The sequence below is a fragment of the Dicentrarchus labrax genome, unplaced genomic scaffold, assembly GCF_905237075.1.
Source record: "Dicentrarchus labrax unplaced genomic scaffold, dlabrax2021, whole genome shotgun sequence".
Classification (NCBI taxonomy): domain Eukaryota; kingdom Metazoa; phylum Chordata; class Actinopteri; family Moronidae; genus Dicentrarchus; species Dicentrarchus labrax.
The window spans coordinates 13,744,303-13,768,677 of NW_026136722.1; the positions used below are offsets into that span (position 1 = coordinate 13,744,303).

The following is a 24,375-nucleotide window of genomic DNA, read 5'->3' on the forward strand; positions in this document are numbered from 1 at the left end:
GTCAGCGCATTCAGGTGGAGAAACGGGGTTATTGACACAAGGGAAAGACAAAGAGGGGAATGAAATAACAGCAGAAGAGTGTCACTGTCAGTGGCCCCTAACGGAAGGGCAGATTGCCTGCTTTTACCTTTAAAAAGTGGTCCTATGTAACCTGCCACCTAGATCATTTTAAAAAAAGTGTTCAAACAGTTCTTCTACATGTGTGGTTGCATGTTTAATTTGTATTATACTGTTAAAGCTGTTGGCTTATGAGTTCATTCTTGGCATTAACTTTTATAATTAGCACCTTTTTTTTAATTTGAGAAGCTGCTGGCATTTCCTGGCAAAGCAGATTTAAGTGTTGTCTTGTGTCTGCGCACATACAGTATGCATGAATTTCTAGAACCCACCTCCAGGAAAAAAAAAAAAAGTATTTCCACAGCTCCATCTTTATTTTTAGAGGCTGGATGCTGATATGAGAGAAGAGAAAGCAAGGGAGCGAAAAACGACACCAAAAGTGGGGAAAAAGAGGGAGAGTGGGGAGAGAGGAAAAGAGAAGGATGAAAGACAGGGGGACCAAGATGGTCAAGGGAGTTGTGTGTAGGTTTCTCGGTGGTTCAGGAGAGTGGTAGAAGAGATGCAGTGTGATGAGAGTCCTTCCTGAGTGAGCTGGAGAGAGAGAAAGGGACGTAACCACACCAACCCCTCGCTCGATGGGGGAGCAGCGGGGAGGGGCTGGGGGCTCCGCTGCTTCTGCCGTATAAAAAGCCAAGCCTGAGAATCCGGCACCACAAACTCACCACACATACACACACACACACACACACACACACACACACACAGATCCAGTGGCTGCTCTGTATCTCTCACACTCACCCACTCTCATCATCTCTCTCTCTCTCTCTCTCTCTCTCTCTCTCTCTCTCTCTCGCTCCCTCTGTCTCTCACTCCATTCCTCTGGGCTCTGCATCCTTGTTGCTTCTTCTCACAAGTCAGATTGTGTTTGTAAGTACGCTCTGAATGTCTCCTTGTGTATGCTTGGCTTTGCTTAGGTCTTTATGCATGTGTGAATGACTGGTTGCTGACTTCAGTGTGACTGAGCAGAGCAGTGAGGAGTATCAAGTGTATGTGGGTCTCTGCCTCACCCTCACACACTTGCCGGTCCTCTTGCAACTCTTCTCGGGATCCCTGGGTCCCTTTCCTCGGTGACAGGCTCCCCACACCAAGCAGTCACCATTTCCGCCCCCGGGAGACCCACGCTGGCAGCGCAGCCCCTTCCCCGACTCAGCATCGGGAGGAAGACCCTGGTGGCGGCTGCCGTAGGGGTTATGCTCGTCCTGGTGCTGGTGGTCCTCATCCCGGTGCTCGTCAGCTCTGTGGGTACAGATGCCAGCCACTATGAGATGCTGGGCACCTGTCGTATGGTGTGTGACCCCTACCTGAACAAGGGCACTCCAGCCAGCAGCACCAGCTCCACCGGTCTCCAGGCTGAGGCAGAGGCATTGAGCGACCACAGCAACGTACTTCCACCCTCCACCTTACTGCAGGGCCCACAGGGGAAGCCTGGCAGGCCAGGCAAGCCGGGACCACCCGGACCACCAGGAGAACCGGGGCCACCAGGTCCAGCGGGGCCTCCTGGTGACAGAGGAGATCAGGGAAGGACTGGGATTTTGGGTCTGGGGGGGAACGGAGCTATCAGCACGGCTACCTACAGCACAGTGCCTCGGGTAGCCTTCTATGCAGGGCTTAAGAACCCCCACGAAGGCTACGAGATCCTCAAGTTTGACGATGTTGTCACCAACCTAGGCAACAACTATGATGGCATTTCGGGCAAGTTCATCTGCAGCATACCTGGCACATACTTCTTCATCTACCATGTGCTGATGAGAGGAGGGGATGGCACCAGCATGTGGGCAGACCTCTGCAAAAATGGCCAGGTTAGTGCTTTGAAACTTTTACTGACTTTCCTTTCCTAAGCATACCTGACTCCTCTGATATGCACTTTCCTCCTCTTCATTTGCTGCCGCCTCTCTGCTCTCTCTGCAAAAGCCACAGTGTAAGAAGCTGATTTTTTTATAAAGCAAGGGAATAAAAAGTGACATTGCGAAGCAAGCGTGCGCATCTGCCGCGCGTCGGCCAAAGCCCAGAGCGCACAGCTGTGGCACCCAGCGCGCCTGGAGATAAAGATGTGTTGACTGGTTGCAACCCGCGTCCCCTCTTTGTATGATGCGTCCTGACATTGCCGTGTCCCGCGATCCAAAGGACGGTCAGTTTGAGCTGAACGCGGAGTTTTTGCCGATCTTTATGCCTTTACACTGTAAAATGTAGAAACCGATCAGACGTTTCGTTTTTTTTTAAGAATAAGGATTAACATCCAGAGGAATTTAATGGCAGTTTGTGCCGGAGCCTTGGCATTTGCAGTGTTTTAGAGTAGAAAAGCGGGAGAGATAATAAAAAAGAATCTGGTGGAGTTGGAAATGTTTGACGTGGTCGCCTGATATTTCATTATATTTTATCATTAATTGTTCAGTGTATATTATGAGTTATTATACAGTATTCCGAGTTACGTCATAGCCAAACCTTTACGATTATTACTATTATTGTGAGGCTATAATTATTGTTATTATGATTATTATTATAAAAGCCAGTGTGCACACCTAATTTCTGTCTCATACAACTTTTAGACTGTGTGGGCTTAGCGGCTTGTCTGCGCTCTGAGTGTAAAGAGAGGAAGGGGAAAATATTAGAAATTTTGCAGAAATGTAATTTTTAAATTTCTAAAAAAGCGTACCAGATGATGTTGCCTGTTCGCGGTTGCTTCCATCTATCTTAGCAGTCGTGTTAAACGCATTAGGACGTCTATGTGATCTATTCTCGGCTTCTTTGATGCGTCATTTAATGGGGCTCTAATTTTATTTTGCGCCCCGGAGGGTCTTCTCAGGTCGGTAATGTGTGCCAGTGTAGTTTGCAGCCTTCCGATCAGCCGTCAGATCTCTTATCTTCAAAGTGGCTCCGAAATGCGTTTTGCCTGGAAAAAGATGGATGTTACACTACAGTTATTGTAGATATTGTTCGCTTTGTTTGCTCAGGCTGCAACTGTATCTCTATCAAAAGTATCATGGAAAAACATGCAGAACAAAAATGTAGCCTATTACTGTAAAGAAAACAAAAAGAAAAGAAGAAACATGCCACTAAAAAAGGCTTTATGTGACAGAAACCAGCGTTCCCATTTGATCCTACAAAAAAATTTCAGTGACATCAAAGAACATGCACATTTTATATACTTAATACATACTTTCTCGAGTTAAACTCTGTGTTATAATGCACTATATACATATAGGTATGACTTGAAAATCATGATAAAGTTTAGGGGTTGTCCGCATTGCATTTCACACATATGCTTCAAAAGCTGCTACACTTTTTTTTCTTGTCACCACGATCTCAAAGTGAATTGTACTCATTATTGGACTTCACTGTACACAACAGGTGAAATCACAGGAAATGTATTATTTATTGTCTATTTCATGAACATTTAGAGATTCTGTCATCGTTCCCCATCACCAGCTTGCTCTACAGTCAGAAACACAGAAAAGAGATGAACTGTAAATATAAGTTAGAAATCCAGCAAATGCGATCCTCCAGCTGTCATTTCACATCATGACAAAGCAGCTTCCACAACATGTTTCATGTCTGCTGGCTGTGAAATAATTTTAGTTTTGCTTTATTATGATTTTCCTACGTTTATTTTTTTTATTTTTTGCCAAGTGGCATATAAATCAAAACCCTGTCAATTAATGAACACATGGTTAGATTAAAGAAGAAAACTGCTAGGGTCTCCTATTATAAGTGCTGAGACTGTGATATATAGAGATAAAATAACAGTTGGCATTGGCTCTGTGGCATGAACCTGCAGCCTCACCAAAGCATCTAGAGGTTAATTATTTACCCTCGCCAAGTTCACACCCAGCAAGAAAAAGAGAATTACAGCAATCACCTTCTATATATAATGTCTCACTCAACAGTAATGTTTATGGGTGGGTGTAAAAGCATTGATATATAATAGGGGAAGAAGAACATATGTTCCTATAAAATGCCTTCTGTTCCCACTTCATTGTGCTCCCAAGAGGAGGGTGCGGAGGTACTTAAGTTAGACGCACACAGTGTGCATCTCCAGAGACCCGAGTAATGTTTATAAAGTGGTAACTGCCTCTCTTTCTCTGTCTTCCTCCGTCCTATTCACAGCTTATACATAAAGATGCAGTCCTCTTGCTGTGGTGTTTATTAGGTTGTGTGCTTGGCTGATGGAGAAGGCCCCAGAGCCTTAGTCTGTGTAAATGACTGTGAATGGTTATAAATGTTGGGCCAACTTATGCTACATCAATGATGAAGTGCTGAGAGTCAAACTGAAGCTCCTACAGTCACAGTGGTGCTTTCCTCAGCTCATTAAGGCTGCAAAAAGCTACATTGTGAGTTGGGACAGGGGAGACCAAGGGAATTGGAGACAATACTAGTGTTTTATCATCTTTTGGCTTTAGTGAAGCAGCGGGTTTCCAGGCCCTGCAGTGCCATTTTACTCCAGCATGTGCTCCTCCCACTCCAGGCAGGGGTTCTTACAAGCAGTGTCTAACATCAACATCCATTATTTCTTCTCCTCTTCATCCACTTCCCCTTTTCACTTGGCAGAGTGCAACACAATGATCCCAATGCTGTCCCCAGAACTTTGACACTTTTTAAGCTAGACCAAAAAAGTGAGCTTCCTGGTAAACAAACAAATAAGAAATCTATTTTCAGCACAGCACACTTTATCCGCTTTCCAAGTTCCTCTCCGCATACTCTTTTGGCTTCTTCATCGCCTGTTCTTTTGCCTGTGTGCCAAATATTCCAACCAATCATAAACTCTCTCCAATAAATCAATGCTTTGCTATAACCTGTCTTGGACACGTCCTGAGAGACATAGCACAATGAAGACAAATTCATTGGACATAGTAGAAATGGGAGAAAGAAAAGAGAACCTAAAATACATAGTTATTGTGCTATTGTGCCATCAAGTCAATTTGATTGTAATTAAAAAGCTTGAACCAGATCCAAGATGTGTTTGCGCTTTCCTCTCCATTCCCTTCTTAATATTGTTATTAATCCGCAAAACCGTTTCAGAGTTAATTAAAAGCAATGACTTCAGCGTCAGTCTCTCAAGAGGACCATAGTGAATAATCACTCTGTCTCCTCCTTTAATAAGCTTCAACGTCCTTCGTGCACATGGCTCTTCCCTGGCAATTACCGCTGCAGTCTCCTCCTCACATACACACACATCCACACATGCTCACACACGCGCATACGTGCATGCTTGTCCACCCCCCCACCCCACCCTCCTAACCCACTGCCTCAACCCACCCCAACTGTGCACTGCCCTCCATCTCTCCTCTATGCCAGGTCTACAGGAGCTCACTTTTTTAAAGGAGCAGAAAGTTTTCATCTTAAAAGGAAAAGTTTTTTTTTTTAAAGGAGCAAAACAGCATCCAGATTGCGCTATCCCAAAATCGATTTGCTAACACACACTGCCATCAATATTCTTCATTGCTCTCAAGTGATGCATTGCACTATAACAGAATAGGTTAGAGCGTACCATCCTATTCTTATAGTTTGCTATTGCACTTACCTCGCTTCAAAGAAAAGAGATTCTTTTTTACCCTAAAGTGTTCAAGCTCAGGTTCAGTCGCGTGTCATTTCCCTGCCAACCATTCGCCATCATAGACTCCTCCACGGGGTTCTTCATCTCTGATGCACATGAACACAAGGCTGTTTATCTTGTTGCTCTGTATCCAGGTGAAACCCACGCATTGTGTTTAGCATGTGGTGTCAATCCCAACATTAAACACAGGAGCTGAGCCATCTGGATGAGGGTCTGCTCCGTTTGATTCAGTTATTGACATATGCTCTAAAGAAGGGTGTGAATAACAAAAAGAGATTCCATTGAACAGCTTATCATTAAGGATGGACTGTGGTCTTTATTGACTTTTCACAAGGTAATTGTGGCAGATTTTTGGTATTTTTAAGTCCAAAAGTTATATACACACTGGTACAGCAAAACGTAGACTTGATTGATTTTAACATTCTGGTAATGTTCAGACCTGCTATTCTTCATCGTGGTCTGACTTCAGCACTGAAAGGCTTCTGTGTGTCTGCCCAGTGTAACAGAGAGACTCTGTCTGAAATAGACAGACTGGGTTTTAGAGAGCCACCCTCAGTCCCTCAGCCTCTTTGCCTGCGGTATTGATCCCCTTATGTGTATGTGTTCATGCGTGTGTGCGTGTGCATCTACGTGTGTCTCTTTCCCTTTTTCTGACAGACCTATTTCTTTCTGTGTGATGTATACCGTGGCATTTCTTCTATAATCAGCCAGAGAGGTAGTGGAGGCGGACCTTTGGCCTTGATCTGCTGTGTAATTGGACATTGGATTTGACACTCTGCCGAGTGGAACATTAGAGCTGGCCTAATTAGGTGCGAGGGCTATCAAATGAAGATTGGCCCATGTTGTTAGGAAATACCACACAGATTGGAAATGTCAAGATGACATCGGGCTGTCATCTGAAGCACAGGGAAGAAAATCTATCATTTATTGGTGAAGTTTCAAAACTTGTTCGAAAGCTGCCCACCACTTGTCCGTAATAATTCCATTACTTTAAAACATTTTACACTGAGCTCTTCAAACAGAGAGCCATTAGGGCCCAGGAGTGCACACACTCCCCCCACTGGCATCTCAGATTAAGTAGCTCATGAAATACTGCTATAATGTCTCGTGTTTTGTGAGAGCAAAAACATACGGTCTAAAATAGGCTATGGATTGTCTCCTGTGGCTGGCTGACTCAAGGATGCTATGCTGTTGACTCACAAGGCTTCTTCATTATAATGAGGGCCATATGGGAGTTAGACAAGTGCCCCTGGCCCTCTTATGCAAACATCTCTCTCTCCGTCTCTCCCCACGCCCCTGACATTTAGCCGTCCCCCGAATTCAGTTTTCAGTGATACCCACGATTATCCTGTCCCTCTTCATGGGAAAGCAGCAAGTCATTGAAATGACTCACAGTCTGCTACATAACTCAGTGTGTTTAACACCTCCTGCCCCCCTCCTTAAAATGAATATGGGTGAGACATCAACAATCACCCCAGTAAGAGAGGATGAATTGTATGAAAAATTTATGTCACAGACAGTCTGCCTCTGGTCCAACACTTATACAGAAACTCACTTTGCCTCCCTTTAGAGGGGTCTTTTTTTTATTTAACAAAAAAAGAAAAAAATCAGTGCCTCAGGGTTACTAGGAAGCACACTGGAAAACAGGCTTAGTGTGAACAAAGGTTGAAAATTTTGCAGTAAACTCTCTTTTTTAGACAATGCTACGAGCAATGATTGTGGTTTTGGTGCTAGAGGCAGACAGTGCTGTGTATCTCAGTAATTAACTGAGCGTGATGAGTCAGACACAAGAAAGAAAGGAGTGGCTGGATTGCAGGTCAAAGTTGATGCCTCTTTTTTCCACCACTGTTTTCCTCTCACAAGCCTCTTTCAGTGGCTCTTTCAGGAGAAGCTGTCTCTTTGTTGCCACTGCTGAATTACAATGCTGCTATTCTGGCCTCTTGAAGGTTTCTACAGTATTTGGAAGTATCAGTGGAACATATCAACTAATGCTTGACACCAGACTCACCTTTAGCATTAATGTAAGCAATTTCATAAACCGCGATAGGTTTGTGCAGTAAAGTCATTCTGTTTTAAAGGAAGCAGAGCAGGTACAAAGAGAACAGCTGGTGAAATTAATTCAGGAAGCCTTTTTCTACTCTCGTCTGACAGATGGCAAATCTCCTGTTACCATTTCATTCCTCTTATCATGTTTTCATTTAGGTTCCTCCGACAAATAAACCTGTAACACATGGGAGACCTGACGCTTTCTGACACGACAATTCTCTTGCAACCCATCGTAGTTCCCTGTTCTCATTATTTCCGTAAAATTGCATCCCGTGTGTATGTGTGTGCACAAAAATGCATGGGTATGTCTGTCCTTCAATCTGTGTGTGTTTGTATGTGTGGTGCAGTGAAATGCTGGCCCAGGCTCAGTAGCGGTGGCAAGCTATCTAAGCTGCTATTAAGCATGCAGTTCACGGCTGGAATGTTCAAACACAATTAGACGGCAGTACACTTTGATTTAAAGAGGACCAATAGACTCGTTGATCCAAAATGGAGGCTCAACATCAAGTCAACAAATCCCTGTCAGAGAAGCCACGAGACATGTCCTTGTCACAGTGACAAAGCCTCTTGTAGGATCGCTGTCCCAGTGGGACATTACAGGTCCTCCTGCACCAGACACAACTGATAAAACTTCTAACTTGTTGTGATTTTCATAAACAACATTCTAGTAAAGGTTTATTATCATACAATCAAAGCGCACAATACTGGGCAGCTGAATGAAAATAATGTAAAAGCCCTTTTGAATAGAGGCTGACCGTAAAAGAAAAACCACTTCCTGGAGGAGCAGCGATAAAGCAGGATTTTAAAATGTGCCCTGAATTCATGTCTTTTCTTCACATAAACACGTCATTATTGATGACTGTAATATTTGCATTCACAGTTGTAAAGTGCACAAGCCAAAAGAATCCACACTTCACATTTCCAGGCACGCATTATCTATTAAGCCCAAGCACAGCCTTGAATTTTCTGTGTCTCCACTCACAGAATATTATTCAATCAAAGCCATCACGTTGACGATGTGACGGATGCAATCACGCACGAGCAGCCACAAGGAAGACAACATTGCATGACACCTCATTTACCATCGCTGGAGCCGACGCTTACAGCCTCATGCTTTGTTTGTCTTGTCAAAGTTCCTCTACATATTCCGCGTCAAGGTCACGCACTGCCAGTTAGCTGTTTGTCCTGCTCATCTCTCTCTATACATTTGCCATACACCCTGGGTTTGAACCTCTGGCTCATATCCCTAACAAGTTCCTTGTGTGCACTGGAGGCAAAAAAACAAAAACCTTCAATAGGAGCTCTCTGATCATTATTTCCAAAACAGTGAGAGGTTTTATTCATGACTGCTTATCATTGAAAGCAAACGAAGGAGGCCTATACTGCGGCAGTTAGTGGGATTCACAAGGGGATAAAAACCATTAGAGCGGCGAAACAAAACAAAACAAAAATATCATTGTAGAAGAACTAGAAGGATTTCAGGGAAGTTTGCTTTCACTAGGGCTTTGCTTATTCTGTGTCTGCTAAAGGAAAATGTTATATTTGTATTATCTCCCTCCTCCTCACAAACAACATCAATCGTGCACTTGAAGACGTTTTAAATTTAGCTTCCTTAAAGAGCAAATTAAGAGAATAATTTAAGCTATATTACACATCTTTGACATTGCCTGAGGTTCCCAGGTTCTGTGTGAACACCTGGAAGGCAAATATTTTGATAAAGTTTCATTAAAATCCCAACTGACAAATCCTCCTGAGCCATCATCACCCGCTCCCCCACCAACCCAAAGCGCTAACCCTCTAATAGGATGGTGTTGACTTTGCACACTCAGGGCACATCATATCATATTAATATGCACTGGACGCCAGCATCTGAGAATCAGAACAGGAGGCTTTGTTTGCACATTGATATGAGCTGTGCTAGATTTAATCAAGAGGATAAACAATAAAAAAATGTACAATATTCCATATATTACTCCTGCATCTTAAAACCTCTCCTCAGAATTTCATTATCCAGATTAGGCTTTATAGCACCCGCACATTTCACACCAACGTGACTTTCACTGTCTGTGGTAAGTTGTTCAAAAGTTTGAGACACCCTCTGAACCTTCCGCTTTTGGAGATTTGGATGATATAGTAAGTTTGTCTTTTTCCATTTTCTTATTCATTTTACCCTCCATTACAAAAACAAGATTTTTTTTAAATCATTAACAATACTCTGGTTAAGAAGGCTGAAGAAGTGTCAACCTTGCTCCTTTCTGCTACACAATTCGATGTGGCAAGGCAAGGCAAAGTAAAGAGCTCTCTCTTTTTGAAAATCATTCAGAGAACTGTGCCAGGTCTCTCATGAGTTAAGAGGAACTAATAAAAAATCCAGCAGAATATTGGCCTGTTCACAAAATAAAGTGCAGTAAACAGCAAGTAATTAAATGTTTTATTTCATTATGGTGAACATTTTGAGAAATGTTTTGCAGTTCTGGCTGGCCTTCTGTATATGACATTGAATCATAGAAAATTAGTGTTAATAACGGTAAAATAAATAAATAAATAAACAGTATAATTGTTCTTCTCACCAAGTGACACAGGGAAACACTGTGGCAGCATGTGCAATGTTGATTGCTGAGGGATATTAGCAGAAATGTCTCACCTAAGATGTGTTGTCAAGAAATGTTTTGTAATGCAATGTTACCAACATAGTGTAGCATGCAGCTTGGTTTGGCCAGGTTAAAAATAAAGTGTAACAGATATGGCACCTTACCACTTAAATTCTTTTTATAGTAGTGATGCAGGAAATACTCACTCTGGCCTCTAGTGTGGGTCTGACTGAAAAGCAATTAAGACAATATATGTTTTTTTTAAGGAATGTTCTCATTTCCATGACAGGCTTTTAATTACCATTTACTGCTTAAAAACATACACATTTAAGGAATAATTTGCTGAATATGTTTCTTTACCTTATCATGTACCGTATCAGTGATTCCAACAACAAAATATCCAAGCTATTTTAATAATACTTAGCACGCCTCTGCACATCCTCTGCACACTTTAATGTTTCCAGCAGAGCATGAGCTGAGTGTTTAGCATTATCAGCAATATCTATTGTAGCAGAAAAGACAATAAGAGGAATTTTAACATCCTTAATAAAATGTTGCTTCATGAACAGAATCCATAGAAAAAGACACAGCACTAAACACGGTGACTGACTGAGGAGAGTAGAAACACTACAATAATAGGCACCAAAATGGAGAAAAAAAAACCCAAACAATCAAAAATACAATTAAACACTGGATTTGTTAAATAAATCTTTAAATCATGAATTTAAATTATATTAAAAAAAATTTGATTTTAAAATAATTTATAGTTTTAATATATCTAAATGTCAAGAGAATCTGTTCCAGGCTCCCAGTTAGGTTTGGCGACAGTGATGCTCTCTGTGCAGGAGATCTCTGTCAGTAGCTGGCCTCTCCTCACATTTGTCAATATGCCTGTTGTGTGTACTCCTTAAATAGGCCAACTAATTATTGGGCATCCTCTTTGCCGCCTGTTGGGCCAGCTTGTCGACACCCGCTCGAAAAGCCCCGATTTAAAGATGTGTGGACAAACACCAAGCCAAGGCAAGGGCCAGGGTGCACTTTGGAGACCCGATAATGAGCCACAAGAATACACTTCAAATGCACGTAAAATATTGATTTTGATTCAACCTCACTGACCAGACTAAGTGACTAATTGGCTTATTTAACCAGCGTCTACTTTAAAGGATGTACAGTACTTTCCTTTTTCATCTCAAGGGAAAATAATGACTTTTTTGTTCGATTCTGTTCTATTTAAGTTACGACTGACACCTTGTTAGTAACCATTTAAAAGCACTGAGATACAGTACAGACTAAGCATTTGGAGAGTGGCACGTTTTTATTGTCTAGCACACTGGACTTCAAATGAAACTATACGTATTAGATTAAAGCACAGACTTTCAGTTTATAATTTAGCATCCATATTGGGCAAACAGCTGAGGAATTATATCCCTTTTTATAGTTGATTTTAGGTGAAGTTGAGTAAATGAGGACAATGTTCAACTCTGAGCCCTTTACAGTCCATTACTATCTGCACTTTATATGATTCACAGACCCACAGACCTGGTGATGTTCTGCTATAACTCTACTGCAGCTAGATTCACTTCTTGCTTGTTTTGGGGTCTTTTTGCCTTTGTCTGACAACTGATGATGAAGTTGGAGTTAGAGCAAGTGAATGACTTGGCCAATAAAGAACACTGGCTGTAAAACCTCCTTGGTTGTCTGTATGTTCAGGGTCATTATCCTAAAGCATGGTCTTAAAGGTGTGTAGGAGTCAGTGGCATCTAGCGGTGAAGTTGTAGATTGCAACCATCTGAATACAGCTCAGCCTTCCAAATGTGTAGGAGAAACTACGGTGGCCATAAAAACACAAAAGGCCCTATCTAGAGCCAGTGTTTGTCCATTCTGGGTTACTGTAGAAACATGGCAGCCTACATAGAAAAGTGATTATACACTATTGAGAACATACCTATGAATATTAGTTAATATTATTATTGTTCCATTTCTGCCAATAGATCCTCCTAAATGTTACCCTTGTTACAGCTGTAAGCTCAATTTTACACATCAACGTTGATTTACATGTCTTGGATATTACTACTGCAGGTGAAAAAATATGTAAAAAGCCTTCTGTGGAGCTAGCTGCGCAAAAGTGAGCTTACCTGACCCGTGTAGCCTGCTCCTTATCTCTGCTTAAGCCCTGTCGCTCGAAGCTACATTAGCCACTTTTATACACACCCAAATCTCCAACCAAACTATTGGTGGGTGAATTGCATTGTGGGTAATGTAGGCATCAGGTTTTGACAAGGAGAATGTCAAAACAGAATATTCTAAAAGAGGACATATCTGGTTCTGCTGCTAAATACCATGTGTCATTGTCCACATACTTACAGACTGCACTGTATAGAATACTTTTGTGACTGTTGTGGCAGATCATATTTAATTAGGCCTGTTGGCTCATCAGACAAAAGCACACACTGTATGCTGGCAACATCCAGTCTATGACCTTCATTGTATGTCACTGCTGATTTCTCCTAACTTTCTATTTCACTGCACATAGATTTTATTCGTACTGTATTTGGCAAAGAAAAGCTTACTGTACAAACAGTTACCCGTCTTAAAAATTACAACTTTAGATAGAGCATTTTGTAGTAGTAATTTCTTTCAACTGATAAGATGTACAATTAGTGTCTCTCTCACACACACACACACACACACACACACACACACACACACACACACACACACACACACACACACACACTCATGCTTGAAAACACAGCTATTGTTTCAGTGCCCAATTGGCACTGCAGCTACACTTTCCTCCCCGGAGAGACTGAGCATGTTTGTGGTGGAGGTCTTAATTAGCCAGGACAGGTTATTTAGAAACTGTTCCAAATGTCCTATAGCCAGACTGGCAGAATATAGCACACACACACACACACACACACACACACACACACACACACACACACACACACACACACACACACCTATACACACAATCAGACAAAGACAAACATAGATAAAAATTCCTGGAATGAGTTTGCATGGTATAAAAGAAAAATCTTGTAAATCATGCAAACTCATTCCAATGATTTTTGTCATTTCTCGCCATTAGTTATCAAATACTTCTGCACATATTCAGTGGGCGTCCTCGATGTTTTATTGCATTTCCTCCACAATAAGTAGCCCCCAGAGCCTGCCCTGTTGCTGAGTGTTTCCGAGACTTTCTCTTTTTGTGGACCTTTTGTTTCAAGGTTGAATGTTAGGTCTTCTGTGGATGACTACTGGCTTGATTGAAACCATAAATCTGTTTGACAGAAAGGCCTGAGGTGACTGACCCTCTGGTTGGTCCTGTAGGTTTAATATCAATATGAAGAACTATTTGTGCCATTGTTGTGTCCAGTAATTCATTTAACTTCAAAATGAAAAACTTTGTGAGATTTAGTATTTTAGGAGTTTCATTTTGGTATTCCTGATACATTCTCCTTCTGTGCAACAAACTTAGTTTGTCTCTTGTTGTTCTCTTGTGTTGTAGCAGCACAGTATTTTTCAGTGACACCTTTTGGTCTTTTGTCTCATTTGTTTGTTCACTACTTAATAAGCAGAATATCTCAAATCCTTATTAATACACATCAATAAAAAAGAGATTAGATTCCCAGCATGGCTCCAGGTTTTTTTTAAAGGATTTTTTCTTATCATTATAAGATAGTGAACATATTCAAAAATGCCCTATTTTCTCATAAAAAACTGTGGGTCATATATGTAACAATTTGTTACCTTTATATGTAACAGAATGTACGGATTGTGCAGCCTTGATGTTGTTGTCAAGCTCTAAATACTTTTATTTACAGTAATGGAGACTGGCAACAGTTAATACAGTATCTGAAGTAGTATGAGAGAATGACAACCTATTTGGGGAATTTCTTGTATGAATTAAGCTGCTGTCCTAACATATTCTGTAGCTAACCACCCTGCCCGTTCGCCTACATGTTTGTCTGTCCCTGTTCTTCCAGGTTCGTGCCAGCGCCATTGCCCAAGACGCTGACCAGAACTATGACTACGCCTCCAACAGCGTCATCCTCCATCTGGACGCAGGGGACGAGGTATACATCAAACTGGATGGAGGCAAAGCCCATGGAGGCAACAACAACAAGTACAGCACCTTCTCTGGCTTCATCCTCTACGCAGACTGAGAACAGACAGACACAAAGACAGTCAGACAGAAAGAGATTGAGAGAAAGAGTTGTACACCAGGGGGGTGGTGTGTGTGTGTGTGTGTGTTAAAAGCTGGAATGCTTTCTAGTTTTCCTAATTCTCTCCATCATCACGGACACCTCTGCTTCATATCCATCAGCAAACAGACATCCAGGCTGTGTAGCAGAGCCTGGATGCAAAGCTCCTGAGGACACACTGAGAGGGGCCGGGCGGGAGGCATGGGAGGAGTGGGATGTAGGGTGGAGGTGGGCTGGTTTTTCTGCACTCCTCGTCAGGATGCCGACGTGTCAGAAGCTCCTCGCTTTCAGTGTCTCTCCTCTTCAGACCTGCTCCATTGCACAGAAGTATCAAGAACAATGAAAACCCTGCAAAAGTGGATGATCTCACCTCCTCTCTCCACAGCGGCAACAGTCACCTGTACTGTCAGTGGACTCAATTGACTGAAACTCGTAGTGTTGTTCCATGCAATTTTCCTTAGATTGTGTTTTAATTTTGTAGACATGCATAATACTCTACACAAATGAGATTTAAAAAAAGTATATATTTGTCCCTTGTGAAAATATTCTGTTTGACTGAGAGAACGGATATGTGAGATGTTATTTGTGATGCAGCTCAGAGATCTAACAGCTGGAAAATAATTCTTTAAATCAAGACCGTCAGTATTTAATGGCAGTGGGTGTTTTTCTTCATCACTGGGTACAGCAAGGTAACTATATATTGTTCATGTGGAGAATTATACATTCTGCACTGTACCTTCCAATGTATCTGAAAAAGGAAACATCTCATATAGACAATACCCTTTCCACAAAGCACCTCACGCTGTTCCGCACACACACAATGTCCTGCTGCTGTTTGGATTAAAAGTAGAGTTCAAATTGTCTCTGTTCTAGTTTTATGTAGATGCTCGATCTACTCGACACAACCAGTCATGTGTTGAAGCGAAATCTTCAGATCCAGAGGTAACCTAGTTGAAGAGTGCGCCCGCTCTTTCTTCTTCTTTGCTGTGCCGACCTCTTAGCCTTCTGCGCGGCATCTGAAGAAGAGGGCGAGGGAAAGAAAGTCACAAAGACGGAGAGTGAAAGAGTAAGAAGTGAGCAAGATGGTAGGGAGGTAGAGGGGAGGGTTCAGGCACAGTAACTGTGAGTGGGCAATTTTTCTGTTTCAGTGTCTCTGAGCGTCACTGGATGTCATCCATTCATTAGCTGCATATTCACTGACACACAGGCATTATGGTAATATTTACTCAACATGGCGGCCTGACAGCTTGCTTGAAAATGAAATTGATTGGGTGAGTGACTTGGTCTATTATGACTGCACGTTTGTGTGTGTGTGCGTGTTTGTACGTGCGAGTATGTATGTGTCTGTGCACACCAGTGAGTGTCTGCATTTTAGCATGTGCCGTGCCATAGCTACATCGTTCTTTTACAGAGTTATTCTGTGCTACAGCCAATGACAGATATTTTACTCAGCAGCCAATGAGATTGTGCTCTGTAGGGTGGGGAGCCTCTATAGATATGATGAGAAGAACAAACAGCTTGTAAATTAAATCTATGACATGTTTGTCTATCTTATCTTTTGGAAATGTTGAATACATTTAAATAATAAATGGGATTTTTTGAGTGACTTGTCTCATGAGAATTCTTGTATCCCAAATACGCTAATTAGGGAAAATGATCTGTAAAGGATCTCATTTGCTCTGTGAGACTAACTTACCGCAGTGCAAACATGACTGGAAATGTGTGTTTCTTGTTCTGTTTAAACTAAGAATTTCAACAATGGCCTGTCAGTGCAAACATTAAAAAAAGATCCTATCAGCAAGTCCCTCATCTCTCTTTTCTCTCCAAAAATTAAAGTATATTTAGGGTGATGGGTGTCGAGGGAAAGATGTCTGTGTTTATGCTTCCTCTGTCCCATCCTGAAGTGATCCTGTGAGCTTCTCTCCATCTGTAAAGGTGCGCTGCGAGATAAAGACCCTCCAACTTTAGCAACATCCACCAGTGGAGTAAAATGCAGTTCTTGAATGCTGATGACTCCTTAAGGAAATGCAGGCTATTCCTCAATCGGCAATCACAGCATCTTTTCGCAGATTCTCATCAACAGAGGCATGATATACCCAGCGAGGAAGTGAGAATGGAGAAGAAAAGACAGGGGGAGGAAAGATTGAGCGAGATAGAAGAGGAGCAGTATATGGTTTGACAAAGACAGATGGAGACACGAGAGAAAGAGTAGGCCACAGAGAGAAGTAATGGGGAAGGGATAGATAGGGAGGGAGAGGGTAAAGAGAAATATAAGGAAGACAGACAGAAGGATAGGGGGACCGGTACAGATTTGGGGTGGAGAGGGAGGAGGGCTGGATTGTTTTCAGGGTAGAGTGATTCCCTGTCGCAGCTGTGTGAGGTGTCAGGAGAGATTAGCTGGCGTGAAGCTGGAGGAGAAAGCTTGAGGTAGCTTGGATTGGACAAGTGTCAAGGAGTGGACATTCCTCAGACCTGGCAGGAATGGGATGTGACATTGGCTGCTACGTTGGTCTGCACTACTTTGCCGTTAAGGGAGCCAGTCACCCCTCTCTGTATGATTCTCTCCATTTCCCTCCAGTAAAAAACTATCTAATCACACTGGTGGGAATGAGAATGTTCGAGCCTTGTTTAATGGTTTGTAAATCGTTTCCACATTAATTTTGAAGACAAAATTACTAAAAAGAGGACCATCACTGACAGGAAGCATTTACCAGCTGCGTTTTAGTGTTTGACACCAGGTCAGATTTTGTTTAAAATATCCTGGTTTACAGAAACTGGCACAAAGTGGGAAGTTTCTGCTCTTCAACACAAATTGACTTGAAGATGTCAGAGCTTCTTGCAAACACAGATGGTGAAAGAACTAAAGGAGCAAAAAGCAAAATTGATCTTCTGTTTCTTCTTTTAACAAAAAAGGATCTACTTTGCAGAAGGGAGCAACATGGAAACAGTGGGTCTTGCCCTGTCAATGCTCGGCTCTTAGAATAAAGAATAATAAAGCTGTTTGGCTCAAATCTGTAAAATCAGTGGGTTAGAGAGTGACGGAAAAATAGAGAGACTCTACGTATTCCGCATAGAAATATACTTTGCACAATACATGAAATATACACTGTGTGTGCATATGTGAGAATGTGCTGTGGTCTTAGCAGTGCCAAAAATAACAAGAAACCGGAGTGTGTGCAGTGAGGAGATTATCCACTGGACTGAATGCTGACACGGTCTTACACAAAGTTAAGTTATGGGTTGACGTTACTTTTTCATGCAGTGCCACCACTGTGTGACATAATAAACTCACGATGGATGCAACGAGGGGAAAAAAACACAACTTAATTTAGAAAAAGATAAAAGCCACCAGAATTGATAATGATCCAGATGACGTGCAAGACAGTCAGCGGTCGATGTTGAAGTGTAGGCAGAAAAAACTTTCCAGACAGAAGTTGCACACTAAAAAGTCAGAGAACAGTTGCAAGACAAAGGGCGGAGTATTCCAAAAAGAATATTTTATTCATAGCATACCTGACAAATTTCTGCAATGGAAGGACAGAATTGTAACACTAAGTTTGGGGTGATCCATTTGCTGTGGCAGTCTATCAAACCTTTTGCCTAAAGTCTTTCCAAATCTGCGCAGTCAGTTGCTCCTCAACATTTTAGCAGTGTTTTCATTGTTTTTCCTGTGAACACACCTGGCAGACTTTGAATGTTTGCTTATTTGCCACTCGAGAAAGGAGCAAGGTGACTTCTCAGTTGTATCACCTGTACATCGTCATGAGAGAAACTGGGCCCAGCTGCCTCATGCTGCTAATGGGATGCTGTTCTACAAGCCCCGCCCCCTGCAGACAACAAAACATAATCTTTATATATTTTATATTTTGACGGACCTCATGTCTGGTCATGTTTTGTATTCTGCTGCAAATTTCAAGAATAGTTCACTCACAGTGAAGTTGAGTGAAGGCCAAAAGGCAGGTCTCTCATTTGTTATGCTAAGTAAACTAAGTTGTTAATCAATGGGATCTTAATGGTTATATTTCATATTATTAATCATCTTAACATCAGGGTTTCACAGCAGCACCCTGTGGACAGAAGGGGCTTTGCTCAAGACAACTTTGGCAGCCAGTTGAGGTTTACAAAAGGTTTCAATCTACAGTGACTGAAAATTCTGACCTGCATGCACTCTAGCACTATCATTGTCTTTCTATGTTCAAGCCTGACCTTTTTCTCTTATTTTATTTCTTTCACCTATTTCCTTTTCTCTTTACTGTGCCCTGCGTTTAACATAGTATGACAAACACAAAGGTTAGGAAAGCAGACAGCTGTTAGTAGACCAGTAGGCCTCCTCCTGCCGCCCCAGAGCATCTACTATACGCACGCGCGCACACACACACACACACACACACACACACACACACACACACACACACACACACAAGCATAAACATACACACGGAAACCTTTGCATGATAGCGCAGTCACACATTAACACTGTCAACCTTGCTCTGTTTGATCCTACCACCGCGCATGATTTCCTTTGTCAGTTTGGGTTGGGGCCGAGGAGGAAGCCTTTCCCAGTTGTCCCTGGATGGTCTGAAGCTGCCAGGCCAGGTGTACTCTGCAGTCACTCCCTGTGCCGCGGGAGCCGGCTGAGCTGAGTCGCCCAGGCTCTTATCTGCAGGCCAGCACTCAGACTGTGAGACATGGTGACCCCACCTTGACGCTCCACTGCCTTGTATACACTTGTTTAACACTGCAACAACATATTCCTGGCCACAACACAATGAAAGTTGACTCACAGAACTTCAGACGCCCCTGACCCTCATTACATTTTCTGACTTTAACTCGCCACAACTGCTGTCTCGCGCTCTATTCCCCTCGTACTTTAGTTCTTCGTAAATGTCTAATCAAGGCCTTTGTTGGCCCTTGCATGCTGCAGGCAGAAACAGACAGGATGCAATGCGGTAAATGTTTTCACTTTCTCCATCTCCTCCTCCCTCACACTGAAAACACCATGTTATCCTCACATGTTGTAGTGCCGCATCTCCAGAGAACTCACTGTAAAGAGAGATAAAAAAGCACAAACAAACATCCAACATGCCTTTTTCCCCTTCAGCAGGCTGAGTGCATTAGTGACCTTTTAAAGTGCTGTCTCCCTAGTGCTTTGCACACACCCCAAAGAAGAACAAACTACTAATAGGGCTAAAAAGCTGACACACTTTAAACAAAGATCAAACCACTTCTTGGCTATGAGGCAGTACTTGCTACATTAATGGTATTCAATTATGTAGCCAAGACAAACAAACATCTTTGTAGGCAAACAGCAGCCAAATGTGTAAAAGATTTTGCAGAATGAGGACCACAAATATGTTTTAGAAATAATCTTTATAAACACTAGCTCTAGTCCATCATCTAAAACAACATTCATGACTTTTGCATAAACCTGTTTCATTTCTCATACAAATAGGAAATAAAAGGCTAGGGTTCTGAAGAGCTATGAATGGCTATTCAGATAGAAACAGATGAGGACACTGTGAATACAACAGTATAAAACAGACTCAATTTACTGTTTGGTTCAAGGAAAAGACAGGGTTGCAGAGTACATTCGAAAAATGGGCAACTTGCAGAAATGGAAGTATTTGTTTTCTTCATCTGCAAAATGACCTTATTGGTTAGAATCGTGGGAGTCAGTAAGCTTACACCATATGACTCTAATTGCAGCAAATCTGTATGTGTGCGTGCTTGTGTGTGCGGAGTGCAGTGGTGTTTGCGTGAGCGGACATCAGACAGAACTACAGGGCCTACGGCAGAGAACCGCAGCGAGGTGGATAAGGTCAGAAATGCAGAGGGCAAATGTCAAAGAGGAGATATTACCCTCCACATTACTCCCACTCGACCAGGATAGGCCATTAACGGTGTATTTTAGACATTAGCATGCAGATATAACATATATTGACAAGTAAAAGAAGTGACCACCTTAGCTGAAAAATTAAGATATTGGTAATAATACATGAAGCCTCTACAAGGTGTCTGAGGGAGACAATGCTACCAGGAAATAAGTAATCACACCATGCTTCTAAAATATATAAGCCTCCAGATTCTTGCATAACTTTGAGCAGTCTGCTTGTACTGAGTAATAACTCCCCAAATTTAGCTCAGTTTGCTCTCTCCTGCTGGTTCTCACAGCCTGATGGATGTGCGGCAGGCTAGTCATGCCGCCTTGTGTCACCTGTGCTGCGCTCACTCCGGGCAGGGAGACAGAGAGAGAGCCATGGGAGGTCTTGGAGGAGGCCAGAGAGGGGGAGAAATAGACATCTGTGATTAACACATACAGACACGTGTCAGTGTGGAGCATTCGCTGTGAGGCGCGCTGGGAGACGCTCACACACAACCTGCTCCTGACAGCAGAAGTTTGCCTAAATAAAGACACAGATAAAAGGATGAGAAAATCTGGGGAGGCCATGATGAGCCCACCAACACATTCTCATAGAGACATGAGCACTTGCAATAAATGAGTAGAAATTACTAGTGAGTGAAAAATATATTTCATACCTTAATGAAAGGCATTCAGCTGTCTTCACATCTCACACCTCCCTTCGGCAAGTGGTTTAACAATGAATTGTTTGTAGTGTTCTTTAGAAACATGAAAGGACCTCTTGAGAGGAGCCAATTTAAGACACTTTGGGGGTTTGAAACGACAATTCCATTATTCTTTTCTAATACCATATGTTCAGACTAGCGATAGCTCTCTCTCTTTGCATACTTGTGAGGACTGCCATTGACACAATGCATTAAAGCCCCAACTGGCAACCCTAACCAACACAACTACTGTCATATCTCAACCCTCACACTAACCTTAAGGGGTAATTCTGGTATATTACAATTTGGAGCATACCATCATTCCTATCAATAATAATACAAATTAATTGCTGAGATCTGGTAAAGCGATGACAAGTTGGGTGACGTGGCAAGAAAAACAACCAGTCACATGATCCTATGATCATACAGGTTTTAAACAAACTATAAGCCAACCTTATAGTGAAAGTGAAAACTAAGATGAATGGTAAAAATTAACAACTTGACTTTACTGGCATTTTGTTCACTTTTAGTTTCGGCTTTACATCCAAAGTAGTTTAGATAATCTTGCCAAAGTGCTTACCTGTTTACAACCTGCCTGATCAAGTTTTTTTTTTATTTTTCCCAAGCATACTGGTAAGCCAGCTGCATTTATGGTAAAAGGTAATAAACACACTATTAAATTCTTTATTTCCCCTGAGATTTGCTAGGGAGACTCAGCACTATAGTAGCCACTGCTATTGAGGTTGAGCAAAAAATAGAGGAAAGGCTTAACATGTGATGCACATGTTAGTTGCTGAAATGCTAAAAAAAAAGTGTATTTGATGTGTAATGGCAACTGGAGAATGTACGGAAATTGAAAATGTTAACTGTTAACTGTCACAGTGCCACAGTGAGCCACTGGAAAGCGGCTAAAGTGCAACATGCGACTCCAGAGCCATAGGTTACCTACCCCTGCCTTAGCAAGAGCACACCTCTACAAGGTGTAGTTGAATTGTTGGGGATAATCTGATGTTTCTGTTCAACTGGGCTGGATTCACAGACAATTGCAAAGGCAACAACAAATGTTCTACATCTCCTTAACTGAATACATTAACCTGATGATTGGCTGGGAATAAGACAGCATTTCAAATAAACAGAAAAGGTAATGAGCCCCTGCAAGGTGAAGGAGACCACAGGGGAGGACAGAAGGGCAAAGAAAGCCTGAGACAAAAAAAAACTAAACCAACACAATACCCCTCACCTGCGTCTGGCTTCAAACTTCCAGTGCTGATCCTGATGTATAAACTTAAATCGTTAAGAGGACGCTTTGAGGAGTATTTGTCTCCGAGGAATTACACAAGCAGAAATACACACACATACGCGCACACACTTGAGGGAATGGTTCCACGGAGAGATTCAGTGAGCCATCTGCCAAATTAGGCCATGAGCCATGAGCCCACAACTTCACTGTTCTATTCAATTTTCAATTACTGGGCTCGAGGCTTAAGCACAAGGTCTGTATACATGCATCTGAACACATACACAGATTAATAGAATAGATATTTTTTCACACATGCTTCCAATATGAGATAAGATGAATCATGCAAACACAGTATTAGTTATTTATAATGTTATTCATAATGTTTCCATAATGGATTACTTACATGGTAGCACTACTTGTTTTGATTTTTTTTTTTTCAATTCAACACTTGGAATGAAGATGCACAGCGGGAGATGCAACAGCTTGAGTGAGAAATCTGACCCTGGGGGTAACAAACACATGACAACATTGATTTACATACATGCATACACATGTACATACAAACATACAGTAAATTCTGTTCATTAACAAACACATAAAAACGCCTCTGTTGGTAAGAGCGGCTTCTGTACCCAGTGCCAGCTCTGCCCCTCCCAAGATGTCAGAGACGTACAGAGCATGGAGGATGTGAGGTGATAAACGCACCCGACTGAAAATGTCAGCGTGTCACCCGTTGCCATGACAGCCGGCAAAGTTTGGCAAGAACTAGAGTGCTTCAGCCAAAGGCCAGATTATTTTCTACAGCTAATCAAGCCTGTGGTTTCCAGTATGACTGTATACATGCATGTGCTATAAAAAGATACTGAAAATCGGAATGTCTCTATATTTATAAAAAAAAACAAAGAAAATAACACTCCTACATATCTTAATCAGACTCTGCCAGTGACAGCGATCATTCAGAAAACATGAGTCAGAGACACCAAAGTCTTAAGTTGTTACAAAAACATAAACATATTTCAGAAAGAGGGCGTTGGTGAGTATTGGAGAGTTGTTTAGAAAGTAACCTGAGGGAAGTGGGCAGATGGAAGGAGGTGAAAGCTATTTAAGGGAACATTCAGGGTCTCTGTGGTCCTTCCTGTTGATCAGTCATCAGTAAGCCCACCCTAAGGCCGCCGTTACATATAAAACCTGTTAATGCAGCCTGGGCAGTCCAGTCAAGGTCATCCAAAGTTGCACTACTTCAACTGTAGCAAAGTTGAAACTGCTTAAACTCGGTGCAGCTATGAGAATATATCTATCTACTGTATAATGTTTGTGCTCAACATATCTCAGTCACCAGAAATATAGAAACACCTGTGTGATAAAATGCATTACAACAGCCCTGCAAGAAATACTAGTATATATGCACACCTCATTTACATATATGGAGGAGTCAAAAGATTTAAAAAGTATTTATGAGTTAAACCAGGTTTCATGAAGGTAATTTTTATTAATGGATTGTTGTATTTGATGTTTATTACTGTACAATTTTAGTTATATCTCAAAAACTAAACAAATTTAAGTGGAATTTGCTGTCAATCTCGGCAAATCTCGACTAAGGGTTCTCTTACTGCATACTGTAGATTGTGCTGGAGCTTTTGACCATATCATGTCACCATCTCCAGATATCAATCAATCAAGAGTTGATTATGACATTTGCTAACACACATCTGCTAACATAGGCAACTAATTAACTGCAAAACAAGAAGGAAAGCATTCTTACAAATTTCCTCGATTATTCCTCAAATATGGTAGCATATGTGGAAGAAACAAAAAACTGAGATGTTTAAAAAATTGAATACTGTTTTCAAATAACCTAGTTAAATATTTCCCAAATGCAATGTGAGATTACAGCCAATTTTAGACAATGCACCAACATATCACGTCCAAGTGATACAATTTTAACCTGCATTTCACTTACAGGTGAGACGAACACCTGTCTTTCTTTGTTGAGTATAAAAAGAATCTGTTGTAAATTAAAATGGAAATGATGACATTTCCCAAAGTATTTCTTCC

The 24,375-nt window shown here is 41.8% G+C and overlaps 1 protein-coding gene across 1 annotated transcript; it reads left to right on the plus strand.

Annotated features, from left to right (window-relative positions):
- The first annotated feature begins 1,094 nt into the window (after window positions 1-1,094).
- LOC127356756 (C1q-related factor) lies at window positions 1,095-15,377 on the plus strand. Its single transcript, XM_051388773.1, has 2 exons — window positions 1,095-1,916; window positions 14,298-15,377. The coding sequence occupies exons 1-2, from the start codon at window positions 1,308-1,310 to the stop codon at window positions 14,475-14,477; spliced, it is 789 nt and encodes a 262-aa protein (XP_051244733.1). The 5' UTR covers window positions 1,095-1,307; the 3' UTR covers window positions 14,478-15,377.
- Window positions 15,378-24,375: the final 8,998 nt, after the last annotated feature.